Below are 18,159 nucleotides of genomic sequence, written 5' to 3'. Positions count from 1 at the left end.
GTTTCCAGTTCTTTTGGGATGTTTCAGAAAAATCAGTTTGAAAAGCTCAGTGACCTTTTTGATGCAAGCTACCAGTTATTATCCAGCAAACCTGAAATACTGATATGGAATATATAAATGACCATGTCAAAGTATAGGCACATGCTTGTTACTAGCAAAATGTTCAATATACATTTCTTTGGGGACTGGAGTAAACCTTCTTTTCATCTATCCATGTTGGGTGCTGTACCAGTGAACTGGAGACATGTGATATACTCATTTGTAATACAAGTAGTCCTTAACTTACAACCACAATTGAGCTCAGGATTTCTGTTACTAAGTGAGACAGGGTAACTTCCAAAGGGCAACTCTGGGCAGCTAATACAGGTAGTCCTTGAGTTTGTTTGAGTTTGTTTCGTGACCTGAGTTACAACAATACTGAAAAAAGTGAGCATCTCCATTCTTATGCAATCAAAATCCAGATGCTTGGCAACTGACTCATATTTATGACGGTTGCAGTGTCCTTGGGTCATGTGATCACTTTTTTTTCACCTTCTGACCAATGAAGTCAATGGGGAGATCAGATTTACTTAACAACCCTGTTACTAACTTCACAACCGCAGTGATTCACTTAACAACTGTGACAAGCAAGGTTGTGAAATAGGGCAAAACTCACTTAACAAAACTCTCACTTAGCAACAGAAACGTTGGGCTCAATTGTGGTTGCGAGTTGTGGACTGCCTGTATGTAAACAACAAACGTCTTTTACTTTTTTAAAAAAAAATATTTTTTTTATTACCTCCTGGGGCTGTGTTAACCAGGTATGACATGCCCACTTAAAATTTTATGCTCAAATTTGCTTTCCTTTGTAATTTTGCTTTGAAAAATCATTTGATTGCTCCGGGCACTGCTGAACTACAATTCTCAGCAGCCTCAACTAGCCTAGCCAATGGTAAAGGAAGCTAGAGCTTGTTAATTAATAACATCTGGAGGCCACTTTGCCTCAAGTTTTAGAAGTGGAAGTGATCTAAAATAGCCATATCCTTTTTGTTTTTTAGGAAAAGTCAGAAGCTTGAGTTCATCCTTGTGGTCACTGACCCACTTGACAGCTTTGCATCTCAGTGACAATTCCTTATCCCGTATTCCTTCAGATATTGCCAAGCTTCATAATCTGATATATTTGGATCTGTCATCTAATAAGATTCGCAGTTTACCAGCTGAGCTCGGAAACATGGTGTCACTCAGGTAAATGATAGTATTATGTTTATGTTTATGTTTTATTTGATTTCTATACCGCCCTTCTCCCAAGGGACTCAGGGCGGTTCACAGGGCATATATAAATAACGATACAAAAGTTAAAAGGAAATTAAACCAGTGCCCAATTAAAATACAACAATAATAGAATACTAAAAAACCAATTAAAAACCCATATTCCCCCATCAGGCCAGACCAGCTAATTCAAATAAGTGGGTCTTCAGCCCGCGGCGGAAGGATCGGAGGTCTGATGCCATCCGGAGCTCAACCGGCAGTTGGTTCCATAATGCCGGAGCACCCACAGAGAAGGCCCTCCCCCTGGGGGCCACCAGTCGACATTCCCTGACCGGAGGCACCCTGAGGAGGCCCTCTCTGTGGGCACGCACTGGGCGGAGGGGAGTTGACGCCGGCAGCAGGTGGTCCTTGAGGTAACCCGGACCCATGCCATGTAAGGACTTAAAGATCATGACCAAGACCTTGAACCTCACCCGGAAGACAACTGGTAGCCAATGCAGCTCGCGGAGCAAAGGTGTAACATGGGAGTACCGGGAAACTCCCAAGACAACTCTCGCGGCCGCATTCTGTACCAGTTGGAGCCTCCGAGTGGTCAGCAAGACCATTGTGAAATCATTTCAGATTCTTTGTCTTCTTGCATTGTGATTTTGCAGAAAGCTTCAAGTTCAATTGACATGAAAATATACATCGAGTCAAAGCTAAAGCATTTGTATTTTTTTGGAGATTTCAGTTTCCTTATGCTTACTAATCTGTGTTAAACTTAGTGGATCTGACTCCCTATTAGTTGCAGATTGAAACGTGCTATAAGTATTTCATTAGTAAGGTGAATAGTACATTTTGTAACTATTAGAAACAGTAGCATATTTGAAAGGGGGGAGGTAATAGATCAATACTCTGCACATTGACATCTTCCCACTCTATCTACCCCTTTTGGGCACTTTGGGTTATGCATTGCTTCAGTGTTTTCTTGTGAAAACCTCTACAAGTTATCTCTACCTCCCCAGTTAGTTATCTTTATTGATGCACATGTCCACATATATAGTCCTATCCACTATCTATCCACATAATACCTAGTTTTGTTTTTTTCCTGTTTTATCTTTGGAGCTGTGTTGCAGGTTGCACTATGAGCAGTGCAGTAGTAATTAGCCCTACTTGATTTCAGTTGGTTCTGTAATAAAAGTCTGGATGCAACATGTTCCATCAATACTGAATATATATATTTTAAATCACTTACAATGTTATTGTTGCTTGGAATGAATTTAATTGGAATACTTGGGATAAAAATGAGTTCAGTCTTTTCCTTTTCAAACAGTACTAGATAACCTTGTGATCCACTGGGCTAATCCTGTGAGAGAAAGTTAGGGTAATGTGACCAGAATGACATTTTAGGCTGAACAATTTTTTTTACCCCAGTGCTGGATGATGATCCTATGATCTTATCATATATAGCGTACATACAAAAATAATTGCAATGGCAAACAAACTTTAATAGCAAGTCCTAAAGTTCTTACCTAAATAGATAAACAGAATGGGCACAGGTGGGCAAAACGGTGGGAATGAGAGTGATGTCCAAGCCTCTGCTGGCTTTCCCATTGACTTTGCTTGTGAGAAGCTGACAGAGGGCATTGGAAATCATAATCTCATGACCACAAAAACCCTGCAGTGGTCACAGTTTTGCAAATAAAATTGCTCTGAACACTAGAAATTTGAATTCCACAGGAGTTAGATTTTTAAAGTATTCTTTAACGTAGAGGAGGATTTTAGGTACCTTGATTCAAAAATTGTTGTGATATCACGCACCATTTGACTAACTTAAGGTTACAAACAGATAAATGAAATGAGACTTAGTAGTCTATAAATGGATACAAATAATGTTGTTCCTTCAAGTAGAGAAGGAGTGTCAAACTGCCGGTTCACCGGCCGGATGTGTCATCCAGAAGCCGCGCCCACCCCATTGCCGGCAATGGCAAAAAGGCTTAGATACATTGTGCAACGTCACGTGATGTCGCGAGTTTGACATGTCTGAAGTAAAGCAATGGGTGAAAAATGAGTTAAATATTCTGGTTTTGTGTAAAGATCTAATTTACTCCTTTTGAAGTAAGGAATGATGTTGATGAATTTTAACACCACCACCACCAACAACAACAATAATAGAGTTGGAAGGGACCTTGGAGGTCTTCTAGTCCAACCACCTGCTCAGGCAGGAAACCCTATACTATTTCAGACAAATGGTTGTCCAGTCTCTTCTTAAAAACTTCCAGTGTTGGAGCATTCACCGCTTCTGGAGGCAGTTTGTTCAACTGGTTAATTGTTCTAACTGACAGAAAATTTCTCCTTAGTTCTAGACTGCTTCTCTCCTTGATTAGTTTCCATCCATTGCTTTTTGTCCTGCCTTCAGATGCTTTGGAGAATAGCTTGACTCCCTCTTCTTTGCGGCAGCCCCTGAGATATTGGAAAACTGCTATCATGTCCCCCCTTGTCCTTCTCTACATTAAACTAGACATACCCAATTCCAGCAACCGTTCCTTATATGTTTTAGCCTCCAGTCCTCTATTCATCTTTGTTGCTCTTCTCTGCACTTGACATCTTTTTTACATCGTGGTGACCAAAACTACATTGTGGTGACCAAAACTAATTTCATACAGTTTTGAATAAGAATTTTTGAGGTATAATGTGTGTTCATTAGATTAGCACTAGGAGATCGGAATTCAAAGTCCCACTCAGTCACAAAATCCTCTGAGTTGACCTTAAGCTACTCATTGTCTTTTGGCTACCATTTAAGAACTATTTAATGTATTAGCTCCTTAAATAATTTTGATTAGTAATGCTGGCTTAGGAATTATTGGTTCATTGTTTTACTTTCTTAATAGTTTAATAGGATTATGTTTAGAACACTAGCGGGTTTGTTTTAACTCATCATGTTTAGTATTATTTTATTAATCATTATATTCTGTAGTGTCCAATATTTCTAATCATTATGGTTCAAGCTTCTTGTCTTTTTGCTGTGTGCTTTAATATTGTTTCTATTTTTCACTGAAATGTTTAGTTTAATTAACTATATTATCATATCACTTTTGTCTTTATGTGACTTAACACCAGGGAACTCCATTTAAATAACAACCTGTTACGAGTTCTACCATTTGAGCTGGGAAAACTGTTCCAGTTACAGACCTTGGGTTTGAAAGGTATGCATTTTTCCTTTTGTACTTTTTCTCCATTTTTTAATTTTGTTTTATTTCCAGCATCCATCACTTTCTGTCTGATATTAAATAAACAAGACCAGATTCAAGCAGCTTTAAATTATATTCGTAAATATATTTGTACCGCATTCTATTTCTGTTTTAAGATTTTCCCTTTTTAGGGCACTAAATCAGTCTTATTTTTTTGCCTGAACAAAAAGTAGTGTTTGAATTTCTTCTCTTCCCCCCCCCCCGCCCACTTTGCTGAATCCAATCTGGTTTACTGATAATTTTATGAAGTGAGAACCTCAGGTTTTCAGTAATTACTTCTGGTATTTTGAACTGAATTTCCCAGATACTAGCTGTAATAATGAAACACTTAAATCTGTGTTGTTGAGCTTTCATTCTTCCTTTTGTCTAAACATTTCTACAGGAAACCCACTTACACAGGATATTCTGAATCTTTATCAGGAACCAGATGGAACAAGAAGGCTACTGAATTATTTGCTTGATAATCTGGCAGGTACTGCAAAAAGAAGTAAGTAGTACTTTCCAAATACATATATGTGTTCTTTATCATAAATACTATTTTATTATTGAGATATTTTTGTTTTCCTCATTAGTTTCAACAGAACAGCCTCCTCCCAGATCTTGGATTATGCTGCAAGAACCTGATAGGACAAGGCCAACAGGTAATGGTGAAGTGATCTTTTTAATAGCTTCGCTTAAGCAATTTCTTCAGTCGTGTTCTTCCATTTTAGAGATGCATATGCATTTGCTAGCTTGAGGTTAATCATGAATTATTTTAGTTACCTTTTTTCTAGAAAACTTTCCTTTAGTTCTTAATATAAAGTGACCTTGGATTGGCTGTTAGAAAAAAATATTTTGCAAAATTTTGCAATTTCTTCTAAAGACATTTGTGTAACAGTAGAAATTTAAATGCCAAAGGGGGTTGGTGTATGTTTATGTGTGCTTTTACTTAGATTAAAAAAAATTATTATCTTCTGATTAAAAAATTGATGATGTTTTAAAATAACAATTTATAAAAGCTATGATATAAAGTAATTAACTTAGAAGGTTTAGTCAACAGTTAAACCAAAACATAGAATATGAACTGTATTCAATAATTTGGTATTTGTTTGGTTATGTCCTGCCTACTTCACCTTGGAAGCTTACAACAATAAAAAACAGAGAAAAAAGAAGAAGTGTAGACATAATCGTAGTAAAATAATGAAACAATGAAATAAACAATGAAAACACAGTAATGTGAGATTTAAAGATGGGCGGGAGAAGCATCAATGTATGTAGGGGCAGAAGGTTTGCTGTCTGTTTGATATCCAGGAATACCGTACTTGATTTTCAAATACAAACGAGTAAAATTTAGAAAAAATATTTACAATTATATTTATTAGAATATTTATTTATTGAAATGGTCTAGGTGAAACTTTTTTTTGTCTCTAGCTCTGTTCTCTGTCATGTGTTACAATGTTCTGTGTGATAAATATGCTACTCGGCAGCTATATGGATACTGCCCATCATGGGCACTGAACTGGGAATACAGGAAAAAAGCTATAATGCAGGAAATTTTGAGTTGTAATGCTGACATCATAAGTCTTCAGGTAAGAAACTGTATTTCCTTCTATAATACGATAATCACCCTTTAAACCTGTTAATGCTGTGTATATACACATTACAATGCATTTTTGTCATCTGTAATATCCCCTGACTGCTTTTATCACTAAAATGAGCCCTTAGTTTCTGCTTGTGAACTCTTTGGAGGTAATCACAGACAAATGAATAGAGCAATAGTAAACAAGAACTATTAAGCTTAAATATTTTCTACCCCCACCCCATAGTGAGAGGCACATGAAAGTCATTTCCTGATTTATCATTCATCTGTTGTGATTCAGTTGCCTTCCCATCTGTTTTAAGGATGGGCTACATGGTCACAGATGATGTGCCAAACTAACAGATGTATTGAAAAAAAAGTTGCAGAGCTTCTCTGCTAGGGATTACATGGGCCTTGAAGCAGAAAACAAGATTTAGAGTCAACCCGGCTGGCTAGCACACACTTCACCAAGCCAGGGAAATGCTAATTTGTTTTTTGTGTTAAATGTAGCTTGTCATCTCATAAGTTTATATTCTATTATAGCATGTCATCTCATGGGTTTATGTTATATTATAGCTTGTCATCTCATGAGTTTAAAGTGTCCATCAATAGATATAAATTGGATGCTTTCTAAAGAGTAATTAAATGGGCAAAAATTGTCTAGATTTCTAATCCTGTCTTTTAGATTTTCATTTTCTCTTCTTTTCTTCAAATGTGTAGTTATTTCATTGTGACCTAGTTTTTTTCTTACTATTATGAACAGATTTTTGGATAGGTAGTTAATATTTTTAATCTTATCTTTTATGTGATGCACTTACCACTAGAATTCTGGCATAAATAATAACTCTCCTTTATGATACTTCTTTGTCTCCTAGTTTATTGAGGAAACTACATATTATGGGTCTCAAGTTTCTTAAGAGCTATTCTTTATCGGTCTGGATTTTTCTAATCTTGAAAAATGCTCATTGTCAAAGGCCGATATGTTGCTCCATAAGTATACAAGCTTTTATAGCTGTATATTTGTATATTCAAGTACTTGATGCATCACTAGCAGTGAACAAATACAAATTATTGCAGTTAGTAATGTGCTAAATCAAAAAGAATTGAGGCCTTTGAACTCTGGTGCTGGAGAAGACTCCTGCGAGTCCCTTGGACTGCAAGGCGATCAAACCGGTCAGTCCTAGAGGAGATCAACCCTGACTGCTCTTTAGAAGGCCAGATCCTGAAGCTAAAACTCAAATACTTTGGCCACCTAATGAGAAGGAAGGACTCACTGGAGAAGAGCCTAATGCTGGGAAAGATTGAGGGCAATAGAAGAAGGGGACGACAGAGAATGAGGTGGATGGATGGAGTCACTGAAGCAGTAGGCATGAGCTTAAATGGACTCCAGAAGATGGTAGAGGACAGGAAAGCCTGGAGGAACATTGTCCATAGGGTCGCGATGGGTCGGACACGACTTCGCAACTAACAACAACAAAATCAAAAAGAATTGCTTAGAATTGAGCTCATGAATTTTGGGGTCTAGCTGCCATTCAACTTGATCTTTTGTAAGTTCAGTGGACTCTAAACTAAATTCTTGATTGGCTGAACTAACAAAATAATTTTTTTGCAAAGATAGTTTAGTTAGGGACTACCATAAGATGTTACAAATCCTATGTATTAATTGTTTTTGTACATTGTATTGTTCTTCCTTCTCTAATATATTTATCTTCCAATTTTATTTTTCATTTCAATAGTTATTCTATCGCTGACTGATACCCTTACCTTTTTGAAGTTTTAGACTATTCAGTCAGTTATTATTGCAATTAGTTTAATTAGATCTGCACCTGTGTGCTTTAGATAGATAGTGCTTCATTTCAAGCTTAGTACAAAAGAGGCCCATATTAAAGCAGATTGAATTGGAACCTCCTCTTCACCGCAGAGAGTGTCATCTTTGTATTGTTAAATAAACCCCTGAGACATACAGCCAGCTCGCAGAGAACAAAGGGAGCTAATCGCTCATTGACAGTCTATCAGCACCCAGTTAAACATTTAGTTCTTTAACGGAGCAGGCCTACTGTTCCTCTGGAAAGACCAGAAGAAGCCTGGTTACCCAGTACAGATATGTTGTATTGTCTATGATGCATTGTTTTGATATTACAAAAATTGCTTTGAAATTATTGCACTGCAACTTAGCAGTGCCCTTAATAATTCTCATACAAAGGTATGTTGATTAGGGAAAGAGAGATTGCACAGCGCCATAAAATAAGCTATTCTTTTGCCAGCAAGAAATAATGAGAAGCTCACAACAAGACAAAGAATAGTCACACATATATAGGGCTCAAGTCAAGAAAAATTAAACTGGGCAGAAGCCTAGCAACACAGAAAATAAAAGCTCACCGAAGGCCACCAAAGAACATTGTCTCTGTTCTGGCGTTTTTAAATATTTTGGAACCCCAATACAACGGAGGCAAAAGAGCATGCACAGGTTGCTCAAATGTACCCAAGCTTAACAAACCAACACTGTACTGGAGTAGTAGTCTTTTTTGCATTTACACTAGCTCAATATCACTAGCAATATGCGAACGCATATTTGAGTTACCTTCATACAAAGAAAGACTCAGCAAAGCATTTACCATTCACATAAACTTTAATTTGCCCATTGGAAAGAAATTTTTAAAAACGGCACAACCTTCTAGGCAGTCTCTTTCTGTTTAGCTGCATGCTTAATTTCTGCTTCCTTCTCAGTACTCCTCTGACATGATCTCATCATTTGTAAACCAATAACATCAGGTACATGAGCTAGGTAAGGATGAAAGATTTGAAGAAAAAAACAGCTGCGTTGCTCTAAATTTGTAACAAAATATTTTTTTCCCAGTGCTATTGTAATTGCCAATTGTCACTAAATGAATGCAAGTGAGGACTATCTATATATTCCTACAGTAGTCTTACTCTTTTTTTTAAAGTTTTTTTTATTTTTTCCAACTCTCCCTCATACATATCAATAAATATACCGTAATATTTTATCAAGTATTAATGTACATTCTTTTTACATTCTTATCTATCAGATACTTTTAATAAAATAAATACATACACATACATTTTGGTGCTGCTTGTCCATTTCCCCTTTCACTGTATCCACACTCCTTCTCTCTCTTCCCTCTTCTCTACCTTCTTTCTCCCTTTCTTCTCTTTCTTCCCTGCTTCCCTCATCTTCCTCTCCTCTCCTCTTTCCTTCACCACTCCTCTCCCATTTCTCCCCACTTCTCCTCCTCTTCTCCTCCAACCTTCCTACTTCCTTCCACCCTGTAGTCCAGCGTTTCCCAACCTTAGGAACTTGAAGATGCGTGGACTTCAACTCCCAGAATTCCCCAGCCAGCATAGCTGGCTGGGGAATTCTGGGAGTTGAAGTCCACGCATCTTCAAGTTCCTAAGGTTGGGAAACGCTGCTGTAGTCTACTCTTGTATCTTGCTTTGCTCTAGTTCAGGGGTCAGCAACCTGAAACAGTGAAAGAGCCACTCGGAACCGGTTCCCTCACAAAAGGAAAAACTGGGAGCCGCAAAAAAATGTGTGCGCATGCGCGCATGCCCAGAACAGGGTTTGACTGAAGAGTGGAGCCAAGGCAAGATATGCACCTACCCTGCATATTTGAATTGATTGGTTGAACTTTTTTAGTCCCACTTTTTTTGGGGGGACTACACATAGCAGAGGACTGGGAGCCGCTCCGGAGCCGCGGGTTGCAGACCTGTTCTCTAGTTAGACAGCAGAACTATTCTGACAATTAGTGCTTTTTATGGCTAGGCTTATTCCATCAGTCTATATGTAATTTCAGTTATTCCATCACTCTTAGGGCTCATGTTTGTTTTAAACTAAAAGCATCTGGGGGGGGCTAGGGAAGGGTCGAAGCACTGATACGAAACCAGTGCTGACCTTTTGTATATATGTTGAATGAAAGGAATAGTGCATACAGTATGACAGTTTTTGTCATTTTGATGAAAGTTCTGGATGCCTCTGGCTTAAACCATATTGTAATGACTTAATTTTGGGACGGTTATATATCATTTCCTTATAGCAATTTATGTGAAATTTAAATATTTCTACATTCTTAGGTTCTCAGTTATTTGAATAGTGCCAAAACATAAAAACAAAACACACACACAAAGCAATTTGCTGAAGAATTTGTCTATTGGAACAGCCCAATATAACTTCATTTTCCTCAGAGGTTGTCACTAGAGATGTGCAAAATTGTTTAATTGCAAATTTTGTGGCTTCAAGAGCTAGTTTTAGGGGGGGTTTGACTGTTCAGAGCAGTACAATTGGGCAATAGTTTTGTGTTGTTAATTGGTTCTTTTTTTCAGCCATCTTCCAGTCATGTCCTAGCTACTTATTGTTTAGACTCAAAGGGGGGGGGGATACAGTTAAACACATGATCAGACAGAAAAAACCTGCTCGAAGCTTCATGCCTGGCAGCCTACCAAGTTCCTGCCATTTTAAAAAAAAGCGACTTTGCTATGGGGAAATTAGAGTTCATGTAGGAGGGAGAGCTCTGATTTATTTTGCAGATAAGTAATGCAAAGGTTTATGTGTGCATGTATTTTATACGCAAATGTTCATATTAGTAGTCTTGACGTATAGACAGTGTTTTAGTTTGTTTAATCTTGATGTACCTGGATGTGCTGTGCGTATTTTGATATCTTGTAAAGTTAATGATACTTGTTCAGTTATTTCTGCAGCCAGCAATCAGGACAACAAAGTTCCTTTTGTTAAGCTTGCATGTGGTATAAGGCTATGGAAGGAAAGTAGGGAGGAAGAAACTGTAACTGTTAAAATCAGATAAGGGGATTATTTAAAAAAACACAAATCATAGTGCGGATTAATTAATTGAAAGACATTTTAAAGAGTCGAGCACTTTCAGTATCCTATTAACTGAAGAGGTTTATTTAAAGAACTTGAAAAGACAACTGTCAGTTTTGATAGTACATTCTAATTTAATCTAATTTTTCAGTTAGATAAGAGCAATATTTCTATTGTTTCCTGCAGGAATTTATGCTATTAATAATATTGAATAGGCCCATTTTTTTGCACTTTTAATAGTAGGTAGCATTCAGCACAGAAATCTGTTCCATCTACTTTGGAACCATGGGGAAACAGAAACAAGCCCCAGAGTTTCATTATTTCATATGGTCAGAATACTTAAAAATAGAAGATTTGTGCTGCTAGGGATTTTATTTCAATTTGGCAGTAACCTGAATGTCAGTGTCTATATCTGAAGTTGGGCACACTTTGGGGCGGTTGCTGGTGAACTATGCAACAGCAGTATTCGATCTAAGAATTTGTAGGCTGTCAGTATTTCCCAGACCGTATGCAGATGATATTGTAGCTAGCACTGTCTTGGCAATATTATCTTTTGAACTTATGGACCACAAGAAAGTGTATAAGATACTTGGCGCTGTGAGCTATGACATCTGTGGGATGAATCCATAACCCTTAGATACTTTAGGCAACCAGGAGTGAGGTGCGGGGAAATGAATCCAGGATATTATTAATGTCTCTTTGATAGAGGAAGTAAGTGAATGCCTCTTCCTTAAGAGGTCCTCTCTCAATTGGTCATATTAATCAACTTCCTTTAGGGGAAAATTTTGATGGGGTTTCAATTGTAAATTGTTCTAGGTAAAGTGGATTGACTGGAACCCTTAGAATCAAGATTCAGACTTGGAAAACGAGACCAAGACTGTTCTGACTGATGAACTTGTACAGACTTCAGTGAAGAGAGTACACCTGCCCAAGTCCTATTAGAGTCCTTTAGTGTTAGGAATCAGTCTGTCTATTAAGATTCAGACTCAAGCCATGATTGTTTCTGGATCCTTTAGGAATTTCACTGACCTCACATTTGCTGAACCTTCATTTTGAACTTTTCAGAACTCTCAACTACTTTAACTTACCTTCTCTGAAAAAGTGCACCATCCAGATGGTATGCCCCAGCCAGTTCCAAGAACTAAATAAATTCTTCTCCACCTAGCCTATCTTCCAGCATCCTAATGTTGCTGATATCACAACAAAGGTTATTTCAACTAGAAGGGAATATATGTAGCTCAGGGTTGAATTGTGGAGTCCTTGGTGCTTTCTGAGCTTGGTTGTTTGCTGGCAGACATTTCTTTACCCAACTAGGTAACGTCACTAAGAACTGATGGTGTTATCTAGATAGGTAATGAAACATTTGCAAGCAGGCTTCCGGTTTGCCAAGTCAGCCGACATAGACGTCTGGAGGACGGCTCTCGTCTTCCACGTCCAGTTTCGCATTGCTGGGGGGTCCTAAAAGGGCCGAAGAGTCGCCTTGGAAGGGCGACCTGATAGAAGGGGCTTTTGCAGAAACATGGGGGAGCTGCAACCCCCCCCCCGTTGGTGCCTGCATTCCCTTCGTACTGGTGGACGAAAGACTGGCCATAGTAATATGGCCAGTTACTAGGCTTCAGACAGCCAAAGTCAAATTTACCATCAGGCAACATTAAAGCAGCATGGAAGAGACAGGGGTAAGATTCCTCTCATACCTTAATCTTCTTCTTTTCACCTAAATAAGCTGCTAAGTACCTTCCCAGTTGAAAAAAGAAATGGATTAAAAGAAAAGAATTTTCAAAGTACTTGGGGGACACCCAGTGGCTAAACCTGAAATTGCAATCTGACTTTCTCTTTAAAAAAATCAAGAAAATATTTAAGAAAAAAGAAGATAAGATTAACCTTGAACACCAGATGTGAAACTTCACTATGGAAGAGTTTCAAAAACAAATCTATGCTATGTGGGAAATATCTTACCAAACCTATCAATTTCTTCTAGTTTCTTATCAGTTTCTTCTAGTTTCTTCTTTTGGAAAAGAACTAGAAAGCATCTCAAAGAAACAAACTCAAACTGTGACTACAACTAATATTTTATTGGGACAGAACAGAAGAAATTGAACAATCAAATACATTGGCAGAAGAATTAAATATTCAACAAATACAGACTTTTGAAGATTATAATGGAAAACAGGTGGAAAAAAGTCTTATTCATACCAGGATAATTATATCAAGAGGCGAAAATAATGAGAAGATTTGGTGCTGTTAACAGACTCCTCAATCCTTCAAAAGTGGAGACTGGAGGGCCACTTCAATATGATATAACAACACAAGAATGCTTTGATGACCCTGAGGCAAAGAAGCGAAAAATGACATGGCAAAGGAAGAAAGCAAGAATAAGATTGAAGAAATATGGACATTCTTAAGAGGCCTGAAATAGATAATACCAAAATAGACAGGATTGTACTTGGATTACGAGAGATTGTTTTGATGAGTAAATAAAAATACTAATTAAAATAAAAATAAAACACAGATGTATGAATACTAACATTGAAATGTTGAGTTCCTTAAATGATATGGATTAAGATGTATATATGTTAAAAATGATAGAATGTAACTAATATACTTGGATGTAGTGACATGAGAGGATGTGTTAAATGTTGAAACGGAAGAAATTTTGGTTAATTTTTAATACGTGGAAACTATAAATGAGAAACAAGAATATTATATTGTCCTCTTTCTCCTCCTTGCAATTGTTATTCTAATGACTACTATTCAAATATTGTACTACTAATATTGATATGGAAATGAGATAAATAAGAAGTGTATTACATTACTAGGTATTGGAGAAAATTGTGTAAAGGGAAAGGAGGTTATTTAGCAATATGAAAATGAGAAATTTTAAACTTAATTTTAATATCAATGTAAAATTAAAGATACAAAAATATATAAGGTGTTTGATGTTTTAAAGATGGAATGTTAAAATATAAAATATACCAAAGTATTGACAAATATAAGAAAACTATTAATGACTGATGGATAGCAATGAGAAGTATGTTAATTTAGATAGTATGTATTAAAGGAAAAAAGAGAGAGGAAGTATTGGTTACAACAATTTGGAGATTTGTAATAATATGTATTTGTCTGAAATGGAACTATTGTAACCCAGACACCACGTTGCTTTTTAAAGATACTATTGTAATATTGGAAAACTAATAATAATAATAATAAAAAGAAACATTTGCAAGCCAACAACCAAGCTGAAAGAGCTCCAAGGACTCCAAAGGTTAATCGGCTATGAGCTGCAGTAAAAATAGAAACCTTGCTTCCCTGTGCCTATAACTAAATAAAATTAAATTTATCAAAAATAGTGTGTGGGATAAGAAACTCTTAGCTATGTAGATAGCCTTTGACACTTGGAGGCATTTACTGGAAGAACCTCAAAACCCTGTTGAAGTAGGAACTAACTGATCACTGTAACTTTCAATACTTACAAGCTGTTCAGAAGTGCTGCTAGCTGTTGCCAGAGACCAACCAAGGAAATGCACAAGGCTTTTATTTCTACTACCTATGCTACCTAGCCTCTTGAAAAGTGTATCTGGTCTTCATGATTGACTTATCAAAGCCTAAGACACGGGTCGGCAACCTGCGGCTCCCATTCGCCCAGTGCGCGCGCATCTCTCCGAACGGGCGGAGGTGCGCATGCACCACTCCGAACGGGAGGAGGTGCGCGTGCACCACTCCAAAGGTTTGGAGAGCTGTGCGCGCACCTCTCGGAACAGGCGGAGGTGCGCGCGCACCACTCCGAATGGGAGGAGGTGTGCGTGCACCACTCCAAAGGTTTGGAGAGCTGCACGCGCACCTCTCGGAATGGGCAGCGGCGGTACCCGTTTGGAGACCTGCAGGTGCCGGTTTGGAAAGCTGCCGCGGCCTGCGGCACCAGCAGGTCTCCAAACGGGTGTTCGGGCGGACGTGCTGGTTTGGAGACCTGCTGGTGTTCGGGCGGAGGTGCGGTTTGAAGACCTGCTGGTGCCGGTTTAGAAAGCTGCCGCGGCCCACAGCAGCTTTCTAAACCGGCACCAGCAGGTCTCCAAACGGGTGTTCGGGCGGCAGTTTGGAGGTCCTGGGGGTGGCTCCAGCGGCGCCCGGGCTGAAGGTGGTGCCGCAACCCAGCGCCTGTCACCACGGAGACCCGTCGCCGCTGGCATGCAGGTGCGCCCACATAAAAAAAGTGGAACCGCACGCGTGTATCCACGCACGCGCATGCGCAAAAAACAAAACGTTTTGCACATGCGCAAAATGTTTTGTTTTATGCGCATGCGTGGATGCACGTGCGCGGCTCCCACTTCTTTTATGTGTGATGGAACCGGTTCCCAGTGGCTCTTTTGCTTTTTCAGGTTGCCGACCCCTGGCCTAAGATGTTGAACAAAAGTGTTGACCTTTTTTCTAAAATGGTACATTTTAAACCTTCCTCAGGCTTGGCAACAGATTAGCTCAACTTCCTAAACCACTTTCCCTAGCTTTATGCATTGCACAGACATTTTATTTTGGAACATGAAGCCCCATTCACATGAGAGCCAGTTTGCTATAATGGTTAAAGGCACCGGATTCTGCCTCAGGCATGATCGGGGTAACTTTAGGTCACTCTTTCAGTCCGAGAAGACTGGAAAAACTGCTTGTTCCTGGCCAGATTTTTGCATACTAGTTCTTAAGTCAACCCTTTTTCTGGGACACTAGCCCCAAATCCAGTATATGGTAAAAAGGCTAGACTACTTTGCTATTAACAACGAAAAATTCTATGGGCTACCAATGTAAACGTAACATACATCCACATGAATAACACCTTATTTTCCAAACTGGCTAAACTCTTTTATCGTTTGCCTATTTTAAAGCATTAGAGCCAACCTTCGAATCTACACATCTGGAAGTTCAAGGGGTGCATCAGGTGCTTAAGGATCAAACAAGGAAATATGCAAAAATTTTGCTGACTTGACACAACTTGGTCCCGCTCTTTCAGTTGGTCTGGTTATCATCAGATTTCAGAACACTCCTCCAAGAATCTGACAGTACAATGGGAGCTTTTCCCATTTTGCCCATGGTCAATTGAATACCCTGCTGTTCAAAGCTCTGTTCGTACCTGAACGTTCACATAGTATTCAATAAATCCTTGCTAGTTGCTGCTGCGTTCCTGATATGGATCATGTGCGCTTCACCTCTTGTCATGGTCTAGAATGAGCCAGAGTATGAGAATACTGGAGAAAGCTCCTTTATCTCATTGAAAAGGATATGGGCCTGAGGAGCAGTCCTGGGAACATGCAGACAAAGTACATGCACCCTGTTAGTTTCACCTATAGTATTTCCTGAATCCCAAACACCCCCCACCCCCATTGTAGAAATAGGTTTAGAAGCAAAGATAGTGTTGAGGATTAGTCCGAAACTTCAAATTCAGAAACTGAAGTTTGACCTGACTGAGCCTCAACCTGCATCACAGTAACTAATTGAAGACAGTATACCTGGGGAGACAGTGTAAGTTGAGTCAGCTGATTTAGAATCTCAGCTAGGTGAGGCCCAACAACATTACACAGTTTACAAAGACAAGAGCAAATGGAATCACATCATCTACTTGAAATAAAGAAGCATGATGGCTCAGCAAATGAATTAAACTGGTAGTAGGGCTATGTAAAGGAAACTGGCTTGACTGGCTTTTTCTGGCAATCGGTTTCTATCTAACCACCCTTCATCTGCCTATCACCCTATCTCTATGCTGCTTTGAATTACTAGTTCCATACTTTCCTTAGTGGGTGATTCTAATCAGTGATCGTGGAGAAGGAATAATCCAGTCACAGTTGCTGTGTTGTGGGGTAATATAGGACTCAGCTTTTTCACCTATCTGAAACATCTACATAAAATGAATAGGTATGGTCAGCCATTTGGATGAGAAGTCATCAGTATGCATCACCATCCCAAGTTGGAGATGGAGTAGAGTTCAGACTTGGTGTCTAGAGACTGAATGGGACAAAAAGAAACCCCTACCCTCAAATAAGTGAATGTTGGATACTGTGGGTAATCGGTCTAGATCTGGAGGAACAGGCCTGTGACTTGAGGGATTTCCTAAACTCTCAACTTCTGCTTGAGTAGCAAATAAGGAGGCCATGGTCATGGGAGCCTTTGCCCAGCTTTGGCTGGCGCTTCTGTGGTAGTTTCTGAGTTACTGAAGCTTAGGTTAAGTTATAATGTTATATTTAGACTATTACAATGGCTCTGTGTTTGAAGAGAATTCAGCACCTGCAGTTGGCTGAAAACAGCAGTTGGTGAAATCTAGTAACTTTAGGACTATAACATCTGATGTTTCCATAACTTCAGTGTTTACTAGTAGACTTCCAGTTCCAATTCATACTTTAGTCTTCAGCCTATAAAATCCTTCATGATTCAGTTTTCATGTATTTTCACAACCATTTACTCTGGCAAGAATCAGACCATTCTGTCTATTCATCCAGGAATACATGCTTATAGTCTCTACAGGAGATAAAGAGGCGATGTAGGAGGTGACCAGATTGAGCCCGTGGGAGAAGTCAAGCATGTCATCAGTCTTGAGTCCACCTTGAATTCCATTGACTTATCTACCACCAATTTGCTTTGACTGTTAATAGTTCAGATTCTTGTAGACAGCATTAGTTTACAATAAACCATTTGAACTGCCTGGATTCCCGATTTCCTGTACTTGACAAGTGGTCTTTGATCATGGCATTCCCAGGTTTATAGAACAGCTTGCTCTCACAAAGCCATTCATATTGGTATTGGACTGCCTTTTGGGAGGCGGGTATATTTTAATGTTTTGCCTGTTTTCAGTCAACAGTTTGCAGTTAATGTGATTTTTCTTGGTTTTGTGGGTCTCAGGGATTTTTGAATGTTATGTTTTCATTATTACGTTGTAAACTAACTTGGATTGCGTGATGTACAAATCTCTGTAATAATTACACATTATTACACTATATCTTGTATTCAACTAATTATCTGCTTTCTTATATTTTAGGAGGTTGAAACTGAGCAGTACTACAGTTTTTTCCTAGCAGAATTGAAAGAACGTGGGTACAATGGATTCTTTAGTCCAAAATCCAGAGCTAGAACAATGTCTGAACAAGAAAGAAAGCATGTTGATGGTTGTGCAATATTTTTTAAGACAGAAAAGTAAGCAAATGCTTTTTCCCTGGCTCACATGCATTAAGTTGTGTAACAAAGTCAGTTGTTCTCTTGCAACAAAAGCTATTTCTTTAGCTTTAATTACTTTGCATTGAAAGTTCTTTTTATAAGTT

The 18,159-nt window shown here is 38.6% G+C and overlaps 1 protein-coding gene across 2 annotated transcripts in view; it reads left to right on the top strand.

Annotated features, from left to right (window-relative positions):
* The window catches only part of CNOT6 (CCR4-NOT transcription complex subunit 6), a 59,678-nt gene that overhangs the window by 26,376 nt on the left and 15,143 nt on the right, over positions 1-18,159 (top strand). Inside the window, exons 3-8 of one of the 2 annotated variants that reach the window (XM_083352963.1) lie at positions 1,131-1,224; positions 4,348-4,433; positions 4,861-4,965; positions 5,051-5,119; positions 5,889-6,046; positions 17,880-18,034. In XM_083352963.1, coding sequence (XP_083209089.1) covers positions 1,131-1,224; positions 4,348-4,433; positions 4,861-4,965; positions 5,051-5,119; positions 5,889-6,046; positions 17,880-18,034 — 667 coding nt within the window. Of the gene's footprint in view, positions 1-1,037; positions 1,225-4,347; positions 4,434-4,860; positions 4,966-5,050; positions 5,120-5,888; positions 6,047-17,879; positions 18,035-18,159 lie in introns of both variants that reach the window. The other variant, XM_083352962.1, reaches the window with a different exon arrangement.

The sequence above is a fragment of the Vipera ursinii genome, assembly GCF_947247035.1.
Source record: "Vipera ursinii genome assembly, chromosome: 2".
Classification (NCBI taxonomy): Eukaryota; Metazoa; Chordata; class Lepidosauria; order Squamata; family Viperidae; genus Vipera; species Vipera ursinii.
The sequence above is the reverse complement of the archived record's forward strand: the minus strand, read 5'-3'. Positions and strand labels throughout refer to the sequence as shown.